This window comes from Pipistrellus kuhlii, unplaced genomic scaffold (genome assembly GCF_014108245.1).
Source record: "Pipistrellus kuhlii isolate mPipKuh1 unplaced genomic scaffold, mPipKuh1.p scaffold_m20_p_20, whole genome shotgun sequence".
Classification (NCBI taxonomy): Eukaryota; Metazoa; Chordata; class Mammalia; order Chiroptera; family Vespertilionidae; genus Pipistrellus; species Pipistrellus kuhlii.
The window spans coordinates 13,018,215-13,041,370 of NW_023425516.1; the positions used below are offsets into that span (position 1 = coordinate 13,018,215).

General features: G+C 55.0%; 1 protein-coding gene across 7 annotated transcripts in view; it reads left to right on the forward strand.

Annotated features, from left to right (window-relative positions):
- The window catches only part of MED15 (mediator complex subunit 15), a 74,882-nt gene that overhangs the window by 31,370 nt on the left and 20,356 nt on the right, over positions 1 to 23,156 (forward strand). For 3 of the 7 annotated variants that reach the window (XM_036449528.2, XM_036449534.2, XM_045585516.1), the window contains 13 exons: positions 5,150 to 5,379; positions 6,367 to 6,684; positions 7,855 to 7,956; positions 13,450 to 13,569; positions 18,357 to 18,493; positions 18,590 to 18,717; positions 18,940 to 19,074; positions 19,152 to 19,215; positions 19,805 to 19,871; positions 20,311 to 20,471; positions 20,567 to 20,733; positions 21,085 to 21,183; positions 21,742 to 22,016. In XM_036449528.2, the coding sequence (XP_036305421.1) occupies positions 5,150 to 5,379; positions 6,367 to 6,684; positions 7,855 to 7,956; positions 13,450 to 13,569; positions 18,357 to 18,493; positions 18,590 to 18,717; positions 18,940 to 19,074; positions 19,152 to 19,215; positions 19,805 to 19,871; positions 20,311 to 20,471; positions 20,567 to 20,733; positions 21,085 to 21,183; positions 21,742 to 21,878 (1,865 nt within the window). In that variant the 3' untranslated portion in view covers positions 21,879 to 22,016. Of the gene's footprint in view, positions 1 to 5,149; positions 5,380 to 6,366; positions 6,685 to 7,854; positions 7,957 to 13,449; positions 13,570 to 18,356; positions 18,494 to 18,589; positions 18,718 to 18,939; positions 19,075 to 19,151; positions 19,216 to 19,804; positions 19,872 to 20,310; positions 20,472 to 20,566; positions 20,734 to 21,084; positions 21,184 to 21,741; positions 22,017 to 23,156 lie in introns of those variants that run through there. The other 4 variants (XM_036449530.2, XM_036449532.2, XM_036449531.2 and 1 more) reach the window with 4 other exon arrangements.

Here is a 23,156-nt window from a genome sequence, read left to right on the forward strand (position 1 = left end):
TTCAAGCCATCATCCCAGAGGACAGGGCCTTAGAGGGTTTGCCAGAGCTCTCAAAGGGCAGTCCAGGGCACACTGTGATAGTGTCCACGTGACCCAGGTTAGTCATAAGATACACAAACACTGACTGCGGGTAAGGCTGGGGGCTGGGATACAGAGTTTTAGTGAGACTTACTTATCCCTCTGAACATTGTTGTTCCTCAGTGAATTTTATATCATGTGCACGTAAAAACTGACTTTAAAAATAAGTCCCATTTCTGGCTGTTTGACAGACGGGGTGCTGAGGACCCCTCCTTCTGGATAACTAGAAACTGGGTAGGCTGCATTTTGGATTGCCCGGCTGGCAGAAGTAGGGGATGCTCTTTCCCTTTCTCTGTCCTAGCTCACTGCAAGATGGGAAAAGCAAGTTTGGGGTCCCTCCATTTAGCAGGATTTGTGCTAGGGCCCTTGGCGTCCAAGCACCCCCAGAAGCAAGGGCAGATTGGAGGAGAATTCTTCCAAGATCAGGGCTGTTGGAATTGCAGTTAAAGTCCAGCAGTGAGCACACAATCCAAGATCAGTAGGGATGAAAAGAAGCAAAGGCTCCATGAGGAAGAACAGAAACAGTAAACAGATATGGAAATTTCCAGGGACCATACACATAGCAGTTGTTAGGTACGGGCTTGGCATGCTAAAGAAAAGAAGGACGGAACCCCAAATGAGCAAGCACTGTGATACTATCTGGGATGACCAAGCAGATTTGAAAAGGAACCAAATAGAACTTTTAGAAGCTGAGAAATAAAATTCAGGAAAGGAAAAAAACCTATGGATGAATAAACAGTGCATTAGATATAACTGAAGGAAGAATTTGTGAACTAGAGCTACATTTGAAGAAATTCTGTAGACTGTAGCCCAGAGAAGCAGACATGGAAAATGTGAGGCTAAGAAATGTAGAGGATAAAATCACAAAGTCTCATATCTAAGAAAAGGACCAAGTGGAGAACATGGAAGCACAGTAGTTTGTGAGGAGATGATGGCTTAGAAAAGCTCAGCATACCCACACCGGTTAAATAAAGCATCCATGTCTTAGCCTGTTGTCAAACGGCAGAATACCAAAGGCCAGAAGAATATCTTAAAAATGGCCAATTTCTGTAAGGAGCAAGAAGTCCACTCAGCAGACTCAGTGATGGAGTCAAGAAGATGGGTGGGCCGAAACCGGTTTGGCTCAGTGGAGAGAGCGTTGGCCTGCCGATTGAAAGGTCCCAGGTTCGATTCTGGTCCGGGGCATGTACCTTAGCTGCGGGCACATGCCCAGTAGGGGGTGTGCAAGAGGCAGCTGATCAATGATTCTCTCATTGATGTTTCTAACTCTCTATCCCTCTCTCTTCCTCTCTGTAAAAAAATCAATAATATACATATATTTTTTTAAAATTAAAAAAAAAGAAGAAGATGGGAGGTGGTGAGAGTGCCGAGAATAGAGCTGCCAACCACAGTTATGTGCCAGTAAAACATCCAAGGAATAGGAGGAAACAGACAGTTTTAGATAAATAAAGCCTAAGAAACCTTCATTAAAAGGTTTTTAAGGACACACTTTTATTTGTCCTCACATTTCCTCTTCCCGGACCATCCTTTTCAACATGCCAGTTGTAAGATGGGAGAAGAAGTATTTTTCATATAAGGTTGTGAATCTAAACCAATAATTCCCAATGATTCTGTACCATAGGGAACATTTGGCAATGTCTAGAGACCATTTTTTAAAATATATATATTTTATTGATTTTTTTACAGAGAGGGCTAGAGAGTTAGAAACATCAATGAGAGAGAATCATCGATCAGCTGCCTCTTGCACACTCCCTACTGGGGATGTGCCCGCAACCAAGGTACATGCCCTTGACCGGAATCGAATCTGGGACCTTTCAGTCCGCAGGCTGACGCTCTTTCCACTGAGCCAAACCAGTTTCGGCTCTAGAGACCATTTTGATGTCACAGCTGTGGGGGTGCTATTGGTATCCAGTTGGTAGAAGCCAGAGATGCTGCTAAACATCTTATATGCACAGGACAGCCTCCCCCACCCCCCAAAACATAGGATTATTTGGTCCAAATTTCAGTAAGGACAAGGTTGAGAATTCTTGGTGTGAAAAAATATTACCTCTGTAAAATAATAATATTCAGAGCTAACTTCCATATGGACCTGCTATATTACAAGTACTATTTTGAGTATTCTATCTATAAGTCATTAGTCCATTGTAGGAAACTGAAGCATAGAATAGTGACAAAGTTGGGATTTGAGTCAGGGTAGTCTGGGTCAGAGGCTATACCCCTAGTCATTATTCTATCCTGATTTTTTAAAAAATTTAATAAATCTTTATTGTTCAGATTATTACAATTGTTCCTCTTTTTTCCCTCCATAGCTCCCCTCCACCAGGTTCCTACCCCATCCTCTGCCCTTACCGCCCCCCCCCCACTGTCCTCATCCATAGGTGTATGATTGATTTTTGTTCAGTCTCTTCCCACACCCCCGCCACTCCCCTTTTCCCTGAGAATCGTCAGTCCACTTCCTTTCTATATCCCTGATTCTATTATATTCACCAGTTAATACTGTTCATCAGATTTTTTATTCCCTTGGTTTTTAGATTCACTTGTTGATAGTTACGTATTTGTTGTTTATAACTTTTACATTTATCTTCTTCCTCTTCTTAAAGAATACCTTTCAGCATTTCATATAATTCTGGTTTGGCGGTGATGAACTCCTTTAGCTTTTTTTATGTATTTGTGAAGCTCTTTATCTGGCCTTCAATTCTGAATGATAGCCTTGCTGGGTAGAGTAATCTTGGTTGTATTATAGGTTCTTGCTATTCGTCACTTTGAATATTTCTTGCCATTCCCATCTGGCCTGCATAGTTTCTTTTGAGAAATTAGCTGACAATCGTATGGGTGCTTATCCTGATTCTTATAAGTCTGCAGTGTGGCCACAAGTTGATAAACAGGGACCAAAATAAATGGAAGCCAGAGAGGGGAATATATCAAGGAAATCAGGTCTATTATGTGCACATAAAACCTACTTTAAAAAATTGAGAGTGTTTTCCCTGGCCAGTGTGGTTCAGTTTGTTGAGCTGCGTCCTGTGTACCGGAAAAGCTGTTCTTTGGATTCCTGTCAGGGCACATGCCCAGTTGTGGGCTCAATCCCCCGTAGGGGGCATGCAGGAGGCAGATAATCGCTGCCTCTCTCACATCAATGTTTCTATCTCTTCTCCCTCTTCCTACCTCTCTCTCTTAAAAAAAAAAAAAAAAAAAAAATAGAGGGGGGGGGGTTTCTCAGGTCCTTGTATTTGGAAAAAAGATTAAAATATGCCTAAACTTTATACTTTATTTGAGTATATATGAACAGCCCTGGCTGGGTAGTTCAGTTGGTTGGAATGTCATCCCAATAATGCCAAGGTTGCAGGTTCAGTTACCAGTCAAGGCATATACAAGAAGCAACCAATAAATGCACAAATAAGGGAACAACTAATGGACCCCCCCCCCCTTTCTCTCCCCTTTTCTTCCCTTTCCCTTCTCCTTTCCCCTCCCTCCCCCTTTCTCTCTTTAAAGTCAATTTTAAAGTTATTACAGCCTGGATGATATTCAGAGAATTATGCTGAATGAAAAAAACTAACCATACTGTATAGTCCCACTTACATAACATTTTTAAAATGGCAACATTTCTGAAATGGAGGACACCTTAGTTGTTGCCACGGTGGAAGGATGGGGCTGCGGGAGCAGGTGGCACTAGTAGGGATCCCTGTAGTGTTGGACTTGTTCAATATTTTGACTGTAATCTACTCAGGCGAGAAAATTGTATAGAACTTAATATTCACACCTGCACAGATGAGCACATAGTCTGGCTGTGTTATTCTGTTATAATTTCACAAAATGGTACCATAGGTAGAAACTGGTCAAAGTATACAAAGGATCTTTCTCCGTATTCTTTTTCTTTTTTAATATATTTTATTGATTTTTTACAGAGAGGAAGGGAGATGGATAGAGAGTTAGAAACACTGATGAAAGAAACATCAATCAGCTGCCTCCTACACACTCCCTACTGGGATATGAAAAAAAAAAATAACCACTAAACGGGCTGTGGGTGGTTAGCAGACTGGCCCCAGAGGGCCAGTCAGGGGCCAGGCGGGCCACAGTGGGGGCCGAGGGTGTTGGCTGGCCAGCGCCACTCTCTGGTTGAACTCCTGATTGAGGGGACAATTTGCATATTAGCTTTTTATTTTATAGGATAATAAGAAGTCTGACCAGTGTGGCACAGTGGTTGAGCATTGACCTATGAACCAGGAGGTCATGGTTTGATTCCCGGTCGATGCAAATGCTCGGATTATGGGCTTGATCCCCAGTGTGGGGCATGGGCACAGGCCCAGGTTGTGTGCTCAATCCCCAGTGTGGGTGTGCAGGAAGCAGCTGATTTATGATTCTTTCTCACCATTGATGCTTCTGTCTCTCTCTCCCTTTCCCTCTGAAATTAATAAAAATCTTTAAAAAATAATAATAATATGAAGTGATATGAAAAAATAGCAAATAAAGTTTCAAAACATATCATAGAGAACTGAAATGCATAAACATCACAATACATATTTACAGACTGTATATGAGGCCCCCAGAACCATAAGAAATGCAAAAAAAATTCACTGTTAATTACTCATTCTTGAATTGTCCTCCTTAAAAAATCAAAATTTCCCCCTGTGGGCATGTGCCCCACGTTGGGAACCACTGGTATAGTGGCAATAAAAAGATGAAATACTGATACATGCTACAGCATGGGTGAACCTTGTAAATATTATGCTAAGTGAAAGAAGCCCATCATAAAAGACCACATATTGTGAGATTCCATTAATTTGAAATGTCCAGAATGGGCGAAGCCATAAAGACAGAAAGTATATTAGTAGTCACCAGAGGCTGGGCTTCTTGGCTATCCAAAAGACCTAGCTCTTTTCTTTTTGCTTTGTTATTATAGAACAGTTCGTAATAGTAAGTTTCATAATCCACACAAACGTTGCAGCCATCACATCTGTTCAATCCGAGCAGCAGGCGGGGCAGCAGATGGTCTTACCACCCTCCCTGTGTGCACAGCACTGGGCAGCGGGCTCTGCTTGCCTGTGCAGCTAGGCCTGATTCGGTCTGTCTCCAGCCCAGCTGCAGCTCCAGCAGGTGGCGTTGCAGCAGCAGCAGCAGCAGCAGCAGCAGTTCCAGCAGCAGCAGGTGGCACTGCAGCAGCAGCAGCAGCAGCAGTTCCAGGCTCAGCAGAATGCCATGCAGCAGCAGTTCCAGGCGGTGGTGCAGCAGCAGCAGCAGCAGCTCCAGCAGCAGCAGCAGCAACAGCAGCACCTGCTTAAATTGCACCATCAAAACCAGCAACAGGTACCAGGTGCTCTCGCTCCCGTACTTGGCCTCCCTCCGGTGGTATTGGAGCTCTGGCCACGCACCAGCCATCGTGATGGGTGTAGGGACCCAGGGCCAGCAGTGGATCCTCCTGACTCCGGTGCCTCAGCTTCCGTCTTCATGGGCTTCCCACAGAACCTATAACACGGAGGAAACATAGGCCCTGACTTGCTAGGAGGAAATCTGATCTCAAAAGACTGGCCTCTCTGCCAGACTTGGGTATCTAGCTGCAGACCTACTATGTGCTGGGAGCTGACTCAGAGGAGGCTCTGGTTGCAAGCAATTCATGTAAGAGTTATCTGGATCAAGAAGTGAGGCAAACTCTTCAAGATGCATGAAGGCTTGAGCCATCACGTGGGCTTGTTTGGTACACTAATCAGCCTACATCTAGTGTCCTACAGGGTCATGGCAATGTCACATTAGAAGCCCTGATCCTAAGAAAACAGTCCCCCAGCCCTCATGGTGTACAGTCAGCACCGGACGTGTTGAGCATCTATTGTTAGGTCTGCTCCTGGCTGAGGGAGGGAATCCCTGAGGGGATCTCCGCTTTTCTGCCTCCTCCAGGCCTTGGCTCGCTGACTCCTCTTCCCAGCGGCCACCCTCTCAGAGCCGACCCTCCTCTCATCTTCATCCTGAAAATCAGACATGGCCATCTTCGCGAGGCTTGTACTATTGACCAGTGTAGGGACCTCGGAGATTTGAGTCACCTGAGCGTTTACCCCAGCCTCCGTTGGGCTGCACCCAATGTTACTAAACTCTCCCAATATTTCCCTTGAATCTTGCATTCTCTAGGGTCTGATGGCCAGCGTCTGATGGCCAGGGCACAAGCGCACTCTTGGTGTTTCCTCAGTGGGAAGTGCTCCCTCTGCCCCGTGTGAGGACAGCCCAGGCAGGCTTCCTGGGGCAAGGCTGGCACAGGGCCCCGAGGCCGATGGGGTGACTGAGTGCTGCTTGTTCTGCCCCTAGATACAGCAGCAGCAGCAGCTGCAGAGGATGGCACAGTTGCAGCTGCAGCAGCAGCAGCAGCAGGCTTTGCAAGCCCAGCCGCCAATGCAGCAGCCACCAATGCAGCAGCCACAGCCTCCCCCCGCCCAGGCCCTGCCCCAGCAGCTGCAGCAGATGCATCACCCACAGCACCACCAGCCACAGCCCCAGCCTCAGCAGCCACCAGCGGCTCAGAACCAGCCGTCACAGCTCCCGCCACAGTCACAGACTCAGCCTCTGGTGTCGCAGGCTCCGGCCCTCTCCGGACAGATGCTCTACCCCCAGCCTCCGCTGAAGCTTGTGAGTACCCATGACACGTGGTAGGCTGTGGCTCTTCTCTGGTGTCACATGAAGCTCGTGGCCATTAGCAATTTCTGGAGCTCTCTGGCTATAGACTCATGTCCTCTCTTCAAGCAATGGGACTCGGGTGGCCCTGTCCCATGTTGGCCTTCACGTCTGGCTCAGCGGGGGGGGGGGCGGGGGGGGTACATTCCAAGAGCTGCTGCACCTGCACTGGGGTAGCCGCTGGTCTTCCAAGCAGCATGGCTAATTTTGGTGGCGGCCGTGGCCATTTCAAAATTGTGGTGATTTTAGGATTGTTGATGACTAGGTCAGTGACCGCATGTGTATTCTCACTGTGGGAAGGACATGTCACCTCCAGTAAGCATCCATGGTGGTTTGCTCCTTGCTCAGTTTCTGTTCAAAGGCCCCTGTCATGACCATATTTTTGAGGAGGGTATGAATATAAAATGTTACTTTCAGTCTTGTTATACATCTCTGTACAAAGCAAATCCAGTCAGTGACGTTGACTTAGAGGGCAGAATATTGCCACCTAGTTAAGAGTAGCTACCTCAAGGGGCCGTTTTTATGTGTGGGGTTTATTGCTCGTTTCCTTGCTTTTCATGGCCTTTTCTATATGTGACTCATTGAATGGAGTAAGAATAGGCCATGCCTGAACTGAGTGGCAATTGAATAGGAGGCTCACAGGCGCAGGCTGGAAGGCTGGGGATAGTTGGGAGGAGCAGATATCAGTAGATCTGTCTCCTAGGAGCCGTCCTTCTGCTGGCTGGCCAGCCACTCTGGTTTCTTTCGAGGCATCAGGGCTCTGAGTGGGACTCTTACAGCCTGGCAGTGCGCCGGGCCCGAGGTTGAGAAGGCTGGGCTGTGTGGTTGGAGCCATTGCTTTGTTTGCAGTGATGGATGGTGATGGCATCTCAGTGGGAAAGCTGTACTTCTCACCAGAGTTAGAGAAAGAGGGACTCCACTGTGCAACTCGAAGACAGGCTGGTGTAGGACATTGCTCATGAGCTAAAGGATAGAGAATGGCTGCTAAGGTGACATAAGAACCGGTGAAGACGTAATGATCCCATCCTCCTCCTCATGAAAAGCTTCGAACTTCAAAGCTCCCCCAGAAGTAGCGGGTGCTCTGCCCTCCGTGGCTCCAAATCGAATTCTCCCTTCCTCCACCAGGTCCGAGCTCCGATGGTGGTGCAGCAGCCCCAGCAGCCACCGGTGCAGCAGCAGACCGCGCCGACAGCTCAGGCCCCCCAGATAGTGGGTTCTGGAGTCCAGGTGAGGGCCGTCAGAGCCAAGGGCCTCTGTAGCTAGCAGGTGCATGTCCCCTTGCGAATGGAGCTGGATTTCCAGCGTTCTGGGGCGAGGGTCCTGGTTGGCTCAGGGCCAGCTCAGTAGAGCATGGGTCTTCTCTTTCCTGGCACTTTGTGACATGATGGCTTTCCTGGAGCCGGCCCCTGGGGCCACGAGGTAGCAGCTCTGCCTGATTATATCTGGTCCCCAGCTGCATAGTGCACGTGCCATTCTCCGCCCCCCCCCCCCCCCCATGGCCTTCATCTCACCCTTCTCCTTCTTAGACCACTCCGTGGCGAGGAGAGTGTTGCAGTCTCATGCTTGCCTCACCTCTGAGTCCGGGCTGGCAGGGGTGGACAGCAGCCCTCTAGAAACTGGGAAGAGCATGGGAAGGGTGGCATCTGGCTCCAGCTGACAGCGCAGGCTTGTGCCGTGGTCCCTGCCAGGCTGACTTCGGGTGGTGACTCCAGTGCTGGGAAGTGTGGCGAGGCCCACACGTTCGCCCTCTGGGTATTGGATATTGATGGGTGGAGGAGGCCTTGCCCCACCTTTTCGTAGGAGAGAGCAGGTGCTTGTTGGCTCCTGGGGGTTGGAAGTTGGCCCTGTGACTTCATGGACACCCTCGCTTTCCCTTATGCTGGTGCTGAGGTAGGGAGACATCCAGTGTGGGGCCTCGGTCCTTCCTGTCTCCACCCAGTGGTAAGAGCACAGTAGTCCAGCTCAGAAGTGCTGGCTTTAGATGGGCAGGCTCACTAGTTGATGCGGTGAGACGACAGCCATTCGGTGCCACACTGCATCCTGCCCCGCTCGTTATCCCGAGTCACAGGGCTGTGTGTCAGCCTCCCGGGTCTCGGTTTTAGTGTCAGGTGACATTTCACTGTGGGAGAGGCTCGGAAACAGTCCCTCCTGGTCCCAGCTGCGTGGCTGGAGTCGTGGGGAGCTGCCTGACTGGAGGAACCTGAGGTGTTTCCATGCAGCTGAGCCAGTCTAGCAGCCTCTGGGGTCACTGCACCAAATGACCTGGGCCCAGAGTTCCCCACGTCGCCAACGTGCCGGGACATGATCTTGTGTGAAACACACAATGGACTTCATATCTGTGGCGGGGCCGGGGCTGGAGTCCGTGTCTGCTGCCCCTGCTGCGTGTCCTGTGCTTGTCCTCGGGCGGCCCAGGCTCCCTCTTCCTGGTGTCTCCTGCAGGGAAGGAGGTGATGCGTGGTTAGAACCACGGCCCAGCCAGTCCACAGAAGCCACTCCCTTGTCACAAAGTGGCCCTCCCTCCTCTGTCCCAGGACCATTTTTAATGGAAACTTCCAGTTCTCGGGTCCAGTCTAGTAGGAAAGGGAGAGGCTTGGCATTTTTCCCCGTGCCCTGGGCCGTTCTGAAGCAGAACTTCTCTCTCCATCCCACTTATCGGATTTTGGGACTGAACTGCCATGGAAACGTTGATGTCTTCCCACTGAGGTCTGGCCCTGTCCTGCTGGCTTATTCCTAGGCTTCTCGCTCAAGGAAGTGCACTCCCTGTCGCTTCCTGGCACCTCAGCCCCTTCCAGAAGCGGGCACAGTTTGTGCTCAGTACCCTGCATGAGCCTGTGTGCAGCGCTGCTTACCCCAGCAGTTACTCTGCCCTTCGCTTCTGCTGGAGGTGCCCGTCCAGCCAGCTCGGGAGCGCGGCTGTGGGCTGGGCCGTGGGCTCAGTCACCTCTAGAATAACCTGGATTTGTCACCTTCTTTCCCTCCAGGTGGAGGCACAAGGCTCTTCTTTTCAGGAGGGGACTGTAGCTGGGGCGGGTGGGGTGTCTGAGTGCTTGTGGGTGGGTGGGTTTCATTAAGAAGGAGGGTCACAGACCAGCTGGGGGGGAGTGGAGGGAGGCCTCATCCCGCGCTGTGTGGCCCGTGGTGGGATTCCCGGAGCTGGCGGCAGAGGACGCGTCTGGAAGCCCAGGTGTGCGAGTGCCTGTTGGTGCCGCGCCTCAGCCCAGACGCAGAGCCTGGGCTGTCCTCTGCCGTCCCCTGGGCTCCTGGCAGGCAGGGCTGTTCTGTGGATCCCAGTGGCTGGCACCTGTGTTCTGGGAGCAGCCGTGTCCCCAGGTGGACCAGCCTTCCTGGGAGAATCTCTGGATTCACAGCCTTCCTTTGCAGCCTGGACAAGACAAGGCTAGAGATACTAGGACCCAGACACGTTTACATATGTGTGGTGACTGTGGAATGTGGGTAGTTAGGGAACTGTAAATAAGGGAAACATTCCAGGCTGGAGGAAACAGTTTGATCTTTTCTTTCCAGCTCTCACATAGTGGAGGTTATAGGATATACATAGGATTTTGTATATTGCTATTACATTGCAATAGAAGTAAATTGTTTTATAATTAAAATATCTCAGTCAACATTATTCTATAGGTAGCGTTCCTTCTATGAATATATCCTGCTGTCCTTATTTATGTCCTGTTCTTGGAGCCTGAGGTTATTTTCAGTTTTTGCTGTTACCAGGGATGCGTGTCTAATGGGTGGCTGGGTGTTAGATTGTTTCCTGATGCTTCCCAGCAGTGAGTCGCTGGGTCACGCTGGTGCCCTGAATTGTATCAGCCAGTCATCTGCCAGCCAGTACTCCAATGCAGTGCCCAGGCGTTTGACATCAGGACATGGTGACCACATGTCGCAGCTTTACATATGTGAACTGCACGCAGGGGAGAGAAGTGCTGAGACTGGGCTTGCGCTGGTAGCCCTCTACGCCTTGTCTCTCAGCTCTGCCCCTCGGCGCAGGAAAGCGGTGCCTCGTGCTGTGGCCTGATGAGTGGCCGGGGCCCACCCGGGGCTGAGTTTGGTGTGTGGTGTATGGGAATTGGTGTGCCTGTTACGTATATGCGTTGTTCTCGTATCTAATGTTACGTGTGTACATGAGCAAGTTGATGTCATTGTCACTACAGTGGGACTTATTAGGTTACTCACAGTAGCTGCACTAACTTCTGACTCTTTTATAAAAGTTATCTGTGACTGCAGATAAAACCAGAATAGAACGTGTCTCCATTTCCAAGCAGTCCCTGTGTTTCTACCTTTCCGGGTTCTATTTTTTGGCATATGGTAACTCAATTTTAAATTTTAAAAATCTTCGTTGCAAGTATTACATAGTCCTTTTTCCCTCCTTCACCTCTCCCAGCCTCCCCCATCCTCCCCCTGGCCCTCTCCACCCCATTGTGTGTCCATGGGTTCTGCATATATGCATACGAGTTAATTCCACTCCCCCCTCCCCTGCCTTTCCCCTGAGTTCAACACTCTTAATTATAACTTTCAAGTTACAAAAGAAATATCATCAAAGATACTTCCCTTTCCTGGCCAGTTTTTCTCAGAGGATAGGACATCGGCCTGGACCGAAGGATCCCAGGTTTGATTTTGGTCAAGGGCACGTACCTTGGTTGCAGGCTTGATCCCTGACCCCACTTGGGACAGGTGCGGGAGGCAACCAATTGATGTGTCCCTCACATTGATGTTTCTCTCTGTCTCTCCCTTCTCTTCCACTCTCTCTAAAAATCAATGGAAAAAATATTCTCGGGTGAAGATTAGAAAAAAAAGATATTTCCCTGATGTGCCTCCCTGTATGGACGCTCTCTGTCCTCCTTCCAGGCCCCCCTGCCCAGTGACCCTGGAGGAGCCAGGCCCGCAGCCCTGAGGATGGAGCTTGGATTCCTTTCTGGGTGGCTGTGTGTTGGGAGGGAAAGAAATGTAGTCACGCAGGAGAATGGGAGAATGAGTAGCTGAGTGTTTGCTGCCTGGGTCATCTGATCTAGTAAACACTACTGCTGTGTTTTCATTAGAATTTGTGGTTAAAAGAAAATGTGCTTTTCCTCCCAGGATTTCTCAATTACAAGAAAACCAGTCAGCAGCAAATTAGATTTAAGCATTCATTCCTTACTACTTTTGTTTCTTCATGGAAAAAAAATTGCAACTCTTTTGGGCCTCCTGACTGACTTCCAGATCTTTCTCCCTCTGGAAAGAGCACTTTTTAGTGGCCACTGGCCCTGACATGCAATGCATTGGTGGTTGGAAATGGACACTGTTTACTGTCACCCCCATCTGCCCGTGGGCTGAGAGCCGAACCCAGGAGACAGCTGCTTTTGGCCTCCCCATGACTCTTTGGCTAAGAGTCATGTTTCCCCGAGGCTCCCTGTCCTCACACTTTCCCCAGCGTCCCATTTTGTGTCTAAACTGGGCGGCGAGTGGTGGGCTCTTCAGGACACCGGAATGCCTTCCTCGTCTCCCTCCCCCAACATCTTGGTTGGGGTGGCTGCAGGCATGTCTTCTCCCAGCCTGTGTGAGGGCCGCCATTCCCATCGCCATGGGAAGGTTCAGGTTGGAATCTGCTGCGGCCTGTGTCACCTCTAGCTTGCGGTGCCTGCTGCGTGTGACCCGTGACTGTGGGTGTGGAACACAATTGTGAGGCCAGAGACACCCCCCCAGCCCTTTGCCCTGCCTCTGAGCGCCGTCCCGGCACCGCCTCACCAGGTGGACGGAGTCGCCATCAGTGCCGCTTCGCTTCAGTCTCCGGACTGGCTCACACCCTCGCGGGACAGACGCTTTGTTTCCCATGGACCATCCCTCTTCCTTTCCTTTCTGAGGGCTGAGTTGGTTGCACCTGAAAAGTTGTGAGTGCATACAGGCCTGTTCTCCATCCCCAGCCCCGAGCCCAGAGTGAGAGTGACCAGGCCTCAGGAGCCTGGTTCCTGACAGTGCAGGCCAGGCCTGGGCCCACCACAGTGCTGCCCTGATGTTCTCAGAAGTATCAGTTGGTGAGGAGAGTGGTCCCAGGGCAGGCTGGAATTCTGGAATTTGGAGTCATCTTGTATGTATAGGGATAGACCTGACCCACGTCCCTGGGGGAGGCATACCTCCTTGAGAGCGCGAGGCTTTAAGCGAAGTCCCAGCTTCCCTTGCCCGCCTCTCCCCGGTTCCAGTTAAAACTGGTTCCCTGGTAGAGACTGAGCCGCCCGGAGGAGAGGGCAGTGAGTGCAGGCCCTGGGGGCGGTTTCACAGGTGGCACCCTATTGGGAAGGATGGGTGAGCCGCTTTCCTGTCCTCTTCCTCCGTCGTAATGGCAGCCGGCTGCTGACCGGCTTTGTGGAGGGTGCTCTTCCGGAGTCTGTCCCAGGAGCTCGGTCTCCTAAAAGCGCCACCTTTGGCCATTGAGGTCTGGCCTTGAAGGCTCCGTGGGCGCATCAGCAGATGAGAGGCTTGTGGAAGGGCGCGTCCAACAGAACAGAAGGTCTGGAGGCAGCATTCTTGGCGGCTCCTCTAGATTCCTGATGCCTGGATGGGCCTCCGTGCCGTGGGCTTGAACGCGGAGGCCGGCCTGCCCCAGCCCCTGCAGGCCCTCCTCCGTGCCAGACACACGGAGCTACTTGTCCTGGAGGCCGCACATCCCTCTCCGCCTTCCCCTGCGCTGCGTGTCTCTGTTGCGATCACCTTGTCTGTTGTCCCTCTGTCCTCAAGATGATCGCCGAAGCCTTGGCCCAAGGCGGGATGCAAGTAAGAGCCCGGTTCCCGCCCACCACTGCTGTGTCTGCCGTCCAGCCAAGCTCCATCCCTTTGGGCAGAGAGCCCTCGGCACAGGTATTTACGGGGCGGCGCCCAGGGCTCCTGGGAAGCTTGGGGCCCTCTGAGCGCCGTGGTGAGACACCCTGTAATCTCTGTGGCTTCCTTCACAGTGGCTCTCAGAGTACCTAACCAAGCTTACATGAGGCCAAACCCGGCTTGTTTCTTGAGGGGATGTGAGTAAATATCTGGGCTTATTTTTATTTTAATATTTTGGATAATTCTGATGTTTTCATTTTCTAGAGAATGTGGGAGTAGAATATCTGTAAAAATGTTAGTGTTGCCCTAGCTGGTGTTGCTCAGTGGGTAGTGTTGGCTTGTGGACTGAAGGGTCCCGGGTTTGGTTCCAGTCAAAGGCCATGCCTGGATTGTGGGCTCGATCCTCCATTAGGGGGCGTGCAGGAGGCAGCGATCATCAATTCTCTCTCCTCATTGATGTTTCTTTCTCTCCCTCTTCTTTCCTCTCAGAAATCAATAAAAATATATTTTTTTAAATGTTAGTGTTGCCCACCCAGTGTCTCAGTAGTTGAGCGTCAACCTATGAAGCAGGAGATCATGGTTCAGTTTCCAGTCAGAGCACATGCCCAGGTTATAGGCTTGATCCCTAATGGGGGGCTTGTAGGAGGCAGCCAATCAATGATTTTCTCTCATCATTGATGTTTCCATTTCTCTCTCCCTCTCCCTTCCTCTCTGAAATCAATAAAAATAGATTAAAAAATGTTAGTGTTTTAGCCTTGGCAGTGTGGCTCACCCCATGCACTGAGAGGTCACCAGTTCGATTCCTGGTTTTGGGCTCCCCAGTAGGGGGCATGCAGAAGGTAGCTGATTGATGTTTCTCTCTCCTTCTCCCTTCCTTTCTCTCTAAAATCAATAAAAACATTGTTTTTTAAGTTAGTGTCTTAGATAGTTATGTCGTTGTCATTTTCATGGTAAAATAAAACAGAAGCTAAGCAAGTAGTTTGGCTTCCTGGGGCTGTGCTGTCTCCTGCGGTAATAGCTATTAGCCATACGTAGCTATTTACATGTAAACTAATTAAGTTGAATAAAACTAAAAATTGAGTTCCTCAAGTTACAGTCAGTTGAAGTTTAATTACATTTCAAGGGCCCAGCGGCCCCATGGGGAAGTCAGTGACGTCATACTGGACTCCACAGGCCATCAGACTCGCCAGTCCTGGAAGCTAAAAGCCGTCAGACCGAGCTGCTGCAGGGTCTGCTGTGTAGGGCATCAGGCCGGCCTGCCCCAGCCCCTGCAGGCCCTCCTCCTGTCACACACACACACACCTCTTTCTAGGAAGCTAGAAGCTTCTGTGTGCATTACATGTGCTCAGGGATACACTTTTCTGGCTCTCATGTGATAGGAAGTTTGGAATTCTTCTACGGCATATTTGTTTAACAAATAGCCATGTACATTCCACCCCCGGCCACCGGCACGGAGCCCACAGCAGGATGTGCTTCAGCATCTGGAGTGCCTCTGGTTTTGTTAACCTTTGGCAACAAATTGGGTTCAAGAAAGCGCAGATTAGAATGGCAGATCTTTTATCAGTCTTTCTTGAGCCGAGGCTCCAGCGTCTCTGCCTCCTCCACCCCGTCCCCTGGCTGCATCTTCCTGTTGTGCTGCGTGCGGACGCTTCAGGGACATGGATGGGCGTAGCCAAGCCTAAGTCTGTGCCAGACACATGGAGGACACAGTGCCCCCACCGTGGACTCCCATCTCCGCACTCCCTTGGTGGGCGTAAGCAGGTGGCTCCACAAAGGGACTCTAGAGAGCGACTCTGGGGACACATCCCATGCAGGAGCCCAGTAACACGGGGCAGCCCCAGGGATGTCCAGTGGATGCGGGTGGTTCCAAGAAGGCTGAGGGCGTGGTGCTGCCAGTCTCCCCTGAGGTTTCTTTGCAGCACGAGGCTCCCCGCCCCACCTCGCTGCCCTCCGGCCCCGCCGCCCGCCTCTGGTTTCTTGCCCTTTGCCTGCTGTGTGCATCCACCCGGCCTTCCCTCCTGCTGCTCAGGCCCCTTTCCCCTGGTCCTGCTCCCCCCGGGAAGCAGACGGCGCTGAGGGGCTCGGGCTCCCCTGCTAGACGTGGGGCCTTGAGTAGGTCACTTCCACCTGAGCTTTCACTTCCTGTGAGTGACGTGCACGTGATGGGGCGGCAGCATCCTATGGCTTTGCCAGTGGCTGTGATGGACATGCCCATGTTTGTGGCAGAATGTGCCAGAAGAGAAGGATTCAGAGCTGGACTGCACTTCGCCCCTCTGAGCGCGGCCCAGACTGAGGCAGCACAGGCAGCTGTCCTGGTCTCCTCTGTCCTAGAGGCCTGAGGACCGGGGCTCACTGTCCTGTTAGCTGCCTCGCTAGACCAGCTTTTTCTTGACACGGGCCTCCGAGTGGCTGCTTCCCGTCTCAGGTGTGTGGTTGGCGACTCAGGATTCAGGGTCCTGAGAGCCGTGGGCCTCCCAGCAGAGGCCGGAGGGGCATCCTGAAGGCCTCCGAGGGGAGTGTTGGCTGCCAGCAGGAGGTGTGCGTTTTCCCAGAGGAGCTGTCAATGCAGAGATGGGGTGTCGGAGGCCAAGGGTTTCCCTTAGCAGCCTTAGAGTCTGACTAAGGGGCCAGAGGAGCCAGAGCCGGGGCTGGACATGAGAGGGGGCTGGAGGAGAGGGGAGCCACTGAGCTCACGCCCAGCTCCTGGGGCCGTTCTTCACGGGTCTCAGACCCTCGGTCAGGTGCTGGGGGAGCTGTGTGTGTCAGAGGCTCCGCGGAACCCAAAGCAGAGGATGTGAGCACCGTTTCCCACGCTCTGAGTGCTGGAGGTGCCTCTTAAGAGCAAAAGCAGGTTGACAGTTCATAGGAAAAACAACACAATAAATAATAATACAAAATAAGCGGTTTTGTGTACTCACAACTGTAAACCTACTTTTGCCCCGTTCTGTACAATTTCAGACATTAGGCGGGAAGTGGCCTGTGAAGTGGCCTCATTCCCTTCAGAGCAGCACTAGCTTTAGGCAGCAGACAGAAGCCGAACGCCGTCTAGAGGGACAGCTGCTGGCAGAGGCGGGAGCACCGGGGCAGGTGGGGCGCCTGCCGGGCCAGGGGCTCAGGTTTGACCTGTGGCAGGAAGAGGGGGAGGAGGATGCCCTCAGGGACTTTCAGACAGGGGGTGGCGGCAGGCTGGTCAGGGAAAGGTGGGGGCTCAGGGGGCAGGTGGGAAGCGGCCTTCCCAGGGAGGGGGCCAGACCTTGGCACCATATGTGGTTCTCTGAATGGACTTTCCTGAGGCGACCTCACCTTCCTCGTCCTGGGAGTTCGTTGGCACCTGAGTAGATTCTAGAGCATATTTTCTAGTGCAGGCCTCGGACTCAGTGCATCCAGGCAGTGAGGGCGAGTCCTACGTGGGGTGGGGGTGGGAGTGGAGATGGGGGTGCGGATGGGGTGGGGGTGGGGGACTAAGCTGCTCCAGGCCCTGTTTGTGCCCCTGCTGATGTCAACATGAAGCACCTGGAACCACGTTGCTCCCCTCAAGCTCCCTCACTTCAGTCCCTCCACTTGCGGCTTGAGTTTGTGCCTCTGACCCAGCCGTGTCGGAAGTGCTGGGATGTGGCCTCTGTGCCCCTGCAGCTCCGTCCCACACGCGGTGGGTGGGGAGGAGCCAGAGCAGAGCAGAGGCCATTCTCTCCCGGGGCTTGTTCCCGGCAGCCTGGTGGGGTAGGGGGCGAGGGGAGGTGGCATCCTGTGTTCCTGGTGGGTCTGGGCTCTTTCAAACGTCCCTTCCTGCTCCCTGACAGGAGGATGGAATGCAGCGGCCACTCCGAGCGACCCAGCCCCGCACTCCGATGCCGGGTGCAGGAGTGTGGGAAAGGGCAGGCGGTCTGAGGACTGGCTGATGGCTCAGGAGGCGGGTGTGGGCTGGGCTATGCAGAGCGGGCTCTGAGGTGGTGCTAGGAGTGCAGGAGGCTGACAGGCTGTGGGAGAAGTCACTGCCAGCCCTCCGGAGTGCTCGGGCTGGCAGGGCCTTACGGTGATCCCGCCGTGTGGAGGGGCTGGGCCATTGTGCCCCCATCATCAGCACTGGGCGAGGCAGCTTCTTCAGGGCTTATTCCAGGAGAGGCCAGTTACCGGGGCTGGCGGGAGGCGTCTCCACAGCTGTCCTCACCGCCTGGAACTGCCATCCTGACCTTCGCTGTGGAGAGTGGCTGCTTCACACATCCTTGTCCCAGAGTCCTAGGGCTGTGGCTCCTCCTGTGGAGGTCACAGGGGACCGGGCAGTTCCCCGGTGAGGACAGCGTGCGCTGACTGTTGTGTCTCCTCAATGAGGACGCAGGCAGTAGGGTGAGCCCTGCTCCGCACACAAGGCAGCAGCTTCTGGGAATGACGCTGAGCCCCTCCCGTGACAGTGGGACCTGCAGGTCCAGGCCCAGAGCCCAGGTGAGGCATGCTGGTGAGGGCTGGCCTGAGCGGGTTTGCAGAGGAGAGGCCTCCCCTGGCCTCCGCTCCACAGTCTCCCTCACGGAGGCAGGCCCCAGGCATGCTGGGCTCAGCGCGAAGGCCCGTTCTCCAGGGCTCTCCCCACGGAGCAAGGGCCGCCCGGCCAGGGCTTGGTCACCGGGGGTTTGTGCCCGAGAGGTGGGCACGTGCATGTTGGTATGTGAGAAGCAGGGCATCAGAGAAAGACAAGGGTGTGCAGTGAGGCTGTGAGAGACAGAAGGGGCTGTGCGTGCAGCCACGTGGGGTCCCCAGTCTGAGCGGTGGCAACGAGGGGACAGTGGGAGTGAGCGTGGCAGGCGAGCAGGCTGAGCCCCCTCCACTTCCAGGTCAGCCAGAACAGCCTCACCATGCTGTCCTCGCCGTCGCCGGGCCAGCAGGTGCAGACCCCGCAGTCGATGCCCCCTCCCCCACAGCCGTCCCCGCAGCCCGGCCAGCCCAGCTCTCAGCCCAACTCCAACGTCAGGTAGGCCTGGCCAGGGCGCCCCTCCCTGCCTGGCTCCCGGGGAGGCCCCGCTGGTGCCCGCAGCTCACAGACACGCTCCCTTTCCCTTTGCTGCAGCTCCGGCCCTGCCCCATCCCCCAGTAGCTTCCTGCCCAGCCCCTCACCACAGCCCTCCCAGAGTCCAGTGACAGCGCGCACCCCGCAGAACTTCAGTGTCCCCTCCCCGGGACCTTTAAACACCCCTGGTAAGTCGGGTTGGGGGTGGGCATAGCCCGAGACCCAGGGCCAGTCGTGGCACCCGCATTAGCCCTGGGGGCTGGGATGCTGAGGGCAGCCCCTCACCCTCATGAGGCCTCGCTTGAAAGCGGGGGGCAAACCCGAGCCCCTTGGGCCCCGAGCACCCCACCTCGAGGGTTCGCAGAGTCGGGCCTGCGGGCTGGCCGGGCTCACGGGCTTCTGTCCCGCAGTGAACCCCAGCTCAGTCATGAGCCCGGCGGGCTCCAGCCAGGCCGAGGAGCAGCAGTACCTGGACAAGCTGAAGCAGCTGTCCAAGTACATCGAGCCCCTCCGCCGCATGATCAACAAGATCGACAAGAACGAAGGTGAGGGGGCCTGCCCGGGGGGGGGGGGGGGGGGCCGGCTCCCAGGCTGTGTCTTACTGTCCCCTCTTCTGCTCCAGACAGGAAGAAGGACCTGAGTAAGATGAAGAGCCTCCTGGACATCCTGACTGACCCCTCCAAGAGGTGAGCATGTCCTCAGGCCCCCGGGAGGTCATGGGGGACCCCAGGCTGCTGCTTGGCCAGGCCAGGACCACGCAGAGTTCAGAGGCTCTAAGCCCCTGCCCCACCTTCGCCAGCTGTGGGCCAGCCCAGCTCACAGCCCCACTCCAGCGCCATCTTCTGGGGCCTCGTAAGACGGAGCCTTAAGAAGCGCCGGGAGGCGTGGCGTGCCAGGTCCTCACCACAGCGCCAGAGGCCTGGCCTTCAGGTTACTTCCCTCGGCTCAGACTGTGTCTCCCTCCTGGTTTGCTTCTCGGGGCAGAGAGCTAGACACTGCAGGGCTGGCCTGTTAGAGTGGGAAGGCCCAAGGCCTTCTTGGTTTGACCTCATTTGGGCCCTGGCCTGCCTGGGCCTTGTTCTGCTGATCAGGACCGAGCAGCTCCTGGGGTGGGACCACGGGCCTTAGGCTCTGGGTTCCTGTGGACGGTTCCAGCAGCAAGGCTCCCGGTCTGACGTCAGGGGAGGGCAGATGTGTGTGGCTGGGACTAGCACACGAGAGCTACCGGTTCGCCCCCTCTAGCACAGAGGGTCACCACGTACCCCTTCCCCACAGGTGCCCCCTGAAAACTCTGCAGAAGTGTGAGATTGCCCTGGAGAAACTCAAGAATGACATGGCGGTGGTGAGTGGGGGCTGTGTCTGGTGAGGTTCTGAAGGCAGCGGGGATGTCAGGGCGCCTGACAGCGACTCGGAACCACAGGCTGAGAGCGGCCCTCACTGTCCAGGGTGGGCAGAGGGGGCTCACAGCTCAGCCTGGGCACTTGCTGGGGGTTTTCTTCCAGGTAGGTCTGCTGTGGGTGGCGGGGAGGTGGGAGAAATTGCCCTCCAGCTGTGACCTGTGGGTGCTTCCTCCAACCCCAAGCTGTGGGTTTTCCTTTAAGCTGCCTCCACTTGCCAAGCAATAGGCCAGGCCCTGGTGGGAGGGGACTCGGGAGAATGTGTCCAGGATTGGCCATCTCTGTCTGCAGGGGGTGGAGGGGATGGGGGGCCTCGGGAGTCTGGCTGTAAGTAAGGATGAGGGCCCTGGACTCAGGAGAGCCTTCCCACCCTTCCTGTTCCAGCCCACGCCCCCGCCACCCCCGGTGCCACCAACCAAGCAGCAGTACCTGTGCCAGCCGCTCCTGGACGCCGTCCTGGCCAACATCCGCTCGCCCGTCTTCAACCATTCCCTGTACCGCACGTTCGTGCCAGCCATGACGGCCATCCATGGCCCGCCCATCACGTATGTACAGCCCGGGGCTTAGCCTTGAGGTGGGCGCAGGGGGGACCCCGGGCCACAGCCTCGCCCGGTGTGGTCACCACGATCGCCTCCCCCAGGGCCCCGGTGGTGTGCGCCCGGAAGCGGAAGCTTGAAGAGGACGAGCGGCAGAGCATCCCCAACGTGCTCCAGGGGGAGGTGGCCAGATTAGACCCCAAGTTCCTGGTGAACTTGGACCCCTCTCACTGCAGTAACAACGGCACCGTCCACCTGATATGCAAGCTGGGTGAGCACCGGGGAGGGCGGCTCCCCCGTTTCTCCGGGCCACGGGGGTGCTACCAACTCAGCGCCAGGCTTCGCCTCAGGACTGGCCCAACCGCCTGTGCACTGTGCTCAGCCTCCTGCAGACACCCAGGCGCCCAGCACAGCCCAGGCCCACAGGGGCCTGCCTGCGTGGTCTTCCTTGGTCCTTACACGCCTGGCCCAGGACATCTTCCGAGGGCTGGACCGTGTGCCGGGGAAGTCCAGCCCCCTGTCCAGGGCCAGCTCTGGAGCCCGTGTCCCCCAGCTTTGCAGTCCCCAGAAGCAGGGCTGGGCGCAGGGCGAGCGGGAATAGGCACGGCCTCTTGTGTTGCAGATGACAAGGACCTCCCGAGCGTGCCGCCGCTGGAGCTCAGTGTGCCCGCCGACTACCCCGCCCAGAGCCCGCTGTGGATCGACCGGCAGTGGCAGTACGGTGGGTGAGCCGAGAGGACGGCGGTGAGGGGTCTCTGCCTGCGACTCAGGGCAGGCAGCGTCAGCTCTGAGCAACCAGGGTTTCCTCCATGAGCCTCCCAGGCGGAGTCCCGCCCTCTCCTCCTCGGCTCCCCTTTGTGAAGAGCAGGTTGCACAGCAGCCACTGGAGAAAGAAGGGTCTCTACCCCCATTGTGTCCCTTTGTCCTGCAGCTTCAGGGCATCGTGTCCAATAGTGAGAGTGAGCGGCCCTCTCAGACAGAGGCCCTGTGAGGGCTGAGGCCTGGCACACATGGGACCAGGCCCAGGGCCCTGAGGCTGTCCCTGAGGGAAAGCCCTGGGCTCCAGGTCCATTCAGGTTGCAGTTCTCCAGTGACAGGGCCTGGGAGAGCCTGGCAGCCCCCAGCGGTGCTGGGTGATGGCATCCCAGGTGGCCGTGGCTGAGCGGTGCCCCAGACGCCAGCCCTGTGCCTTTAGGGCGGGTCCCATCCAGGAGTTGCACAGTGAGTGCCGCTTGTCCTGGAGGAGGGCACAGCGCTCAGACCCCCTGCTCTGTTGCAGACGCCAACCCCTTCCTGCAGTCGGTGCACCGATGCATGACCTCCAGGCTGCTGCAGCTTCCCGACAAGCACTCAGTGACAGCCCTGCTCAACACCTGGGCGGAGAGCATCCACCAGGCCTGCCTCTCGGCCGCCTAGCAGCTGCCAGCCCACCAGGGACCACGGGTCAGCTGGCAGCCTCGTTGGGGCCACAGACACACACCTTGTGTCGGACCTTTCTAGGTGTTGGCTCCCCTAGAGAGCCTGGGCTTAGGTTAGCTTTCCTGCTTTTATCTTCCGCCTTGGGGACCCACCGAGCGGTTCCCCACACTTGAACCGGACTGGGCCGGGCTCTGGAGTCCTCTGAGGCAGGAGCGGCAGACGCCCCGGGTCTGCGCTCCTCGGGCTGCTGTCCCTTTGGCACCTGCAGGACCCTGTCCTCCGACTCCCGGGGAGAAGTCAGGGCCTTTACAGCCCCTTGTGTGTGTGCCAGAAAACACTCTACCCGTTTCTGTAGGAAATCCTTAAGACACACCGAATCCTCTGCTCAGTGTTGGGTTCATACGGGGCCTGCCGCTGGGAGGCCCCCCACCCAGGGGCGCCAGTGTCTCTCAGGAGGAAGTCTGGCCTGTGGATGGTTGCAAGTCGCCACTGCCAGCTAGCTGGACCTCACACCTCACGGCATGCTCCCTTCAAGCCCTGGGCCCGCTCAGCTCGGGGGGTCCTGGGGAGCAGAGGATTCTGGGGGAACCGTGTCCCTGGCACCATGTGCACTAGCTGGGCTCACTTTGGGGCCAGGGTGCCATCCTCTGGACCTGGTATCCTCAGAGCCACTCCAGAGAGGGAGCATCAGCCAGCCTCTGGTGTCAGAGGTTCCCTCTTTTGTATGTGCACTACTCTATCTTCTGTGGTTCTTATAATAAATTTATTATTCCTGTGTTCGTCATGAATGTGTCGCTGTGCCCCACCCCTGTGAGTCCAGAGCCTGCTCTTCAGTGGGGGGTGTTGTCAGGGCTGAGCCAGGTCCCCCACCTTGGAGATGGCCCTCATCTGACTGTCGATGCCTCATCCTGGTTCACCTCCAGGTGTCTGGAAGCTGGAAGAGGCAGAGGTTAGCCTGAGGAACCCAGGAGACGTAAGAGGAAGCTGCTGTTCTGGCGACTGAGGGGTGATGCGAGGCCCTCACAGGGTGGGGACATCACGGGTTAGGGCCCAGCACCCTGCAGAGGACCATTCTCCTGGGGCCTTGACCGTGGCCTCCAGAGGGGGCCGCTGGGCTCAGCAGTGTGGCTCGTGGCTGGTGTCAGTGTGGACACAGATGTCGCTGAGGTAGGTGGACATTGTCTTGTCCTGAGGATGTCTGGTCAAGAGAAGACCGAGTGCTGTGCCCGGAGGGCAGCCCAGGCAGGAAGGGCCCTGAGTCCCGTAAGGGGGTGC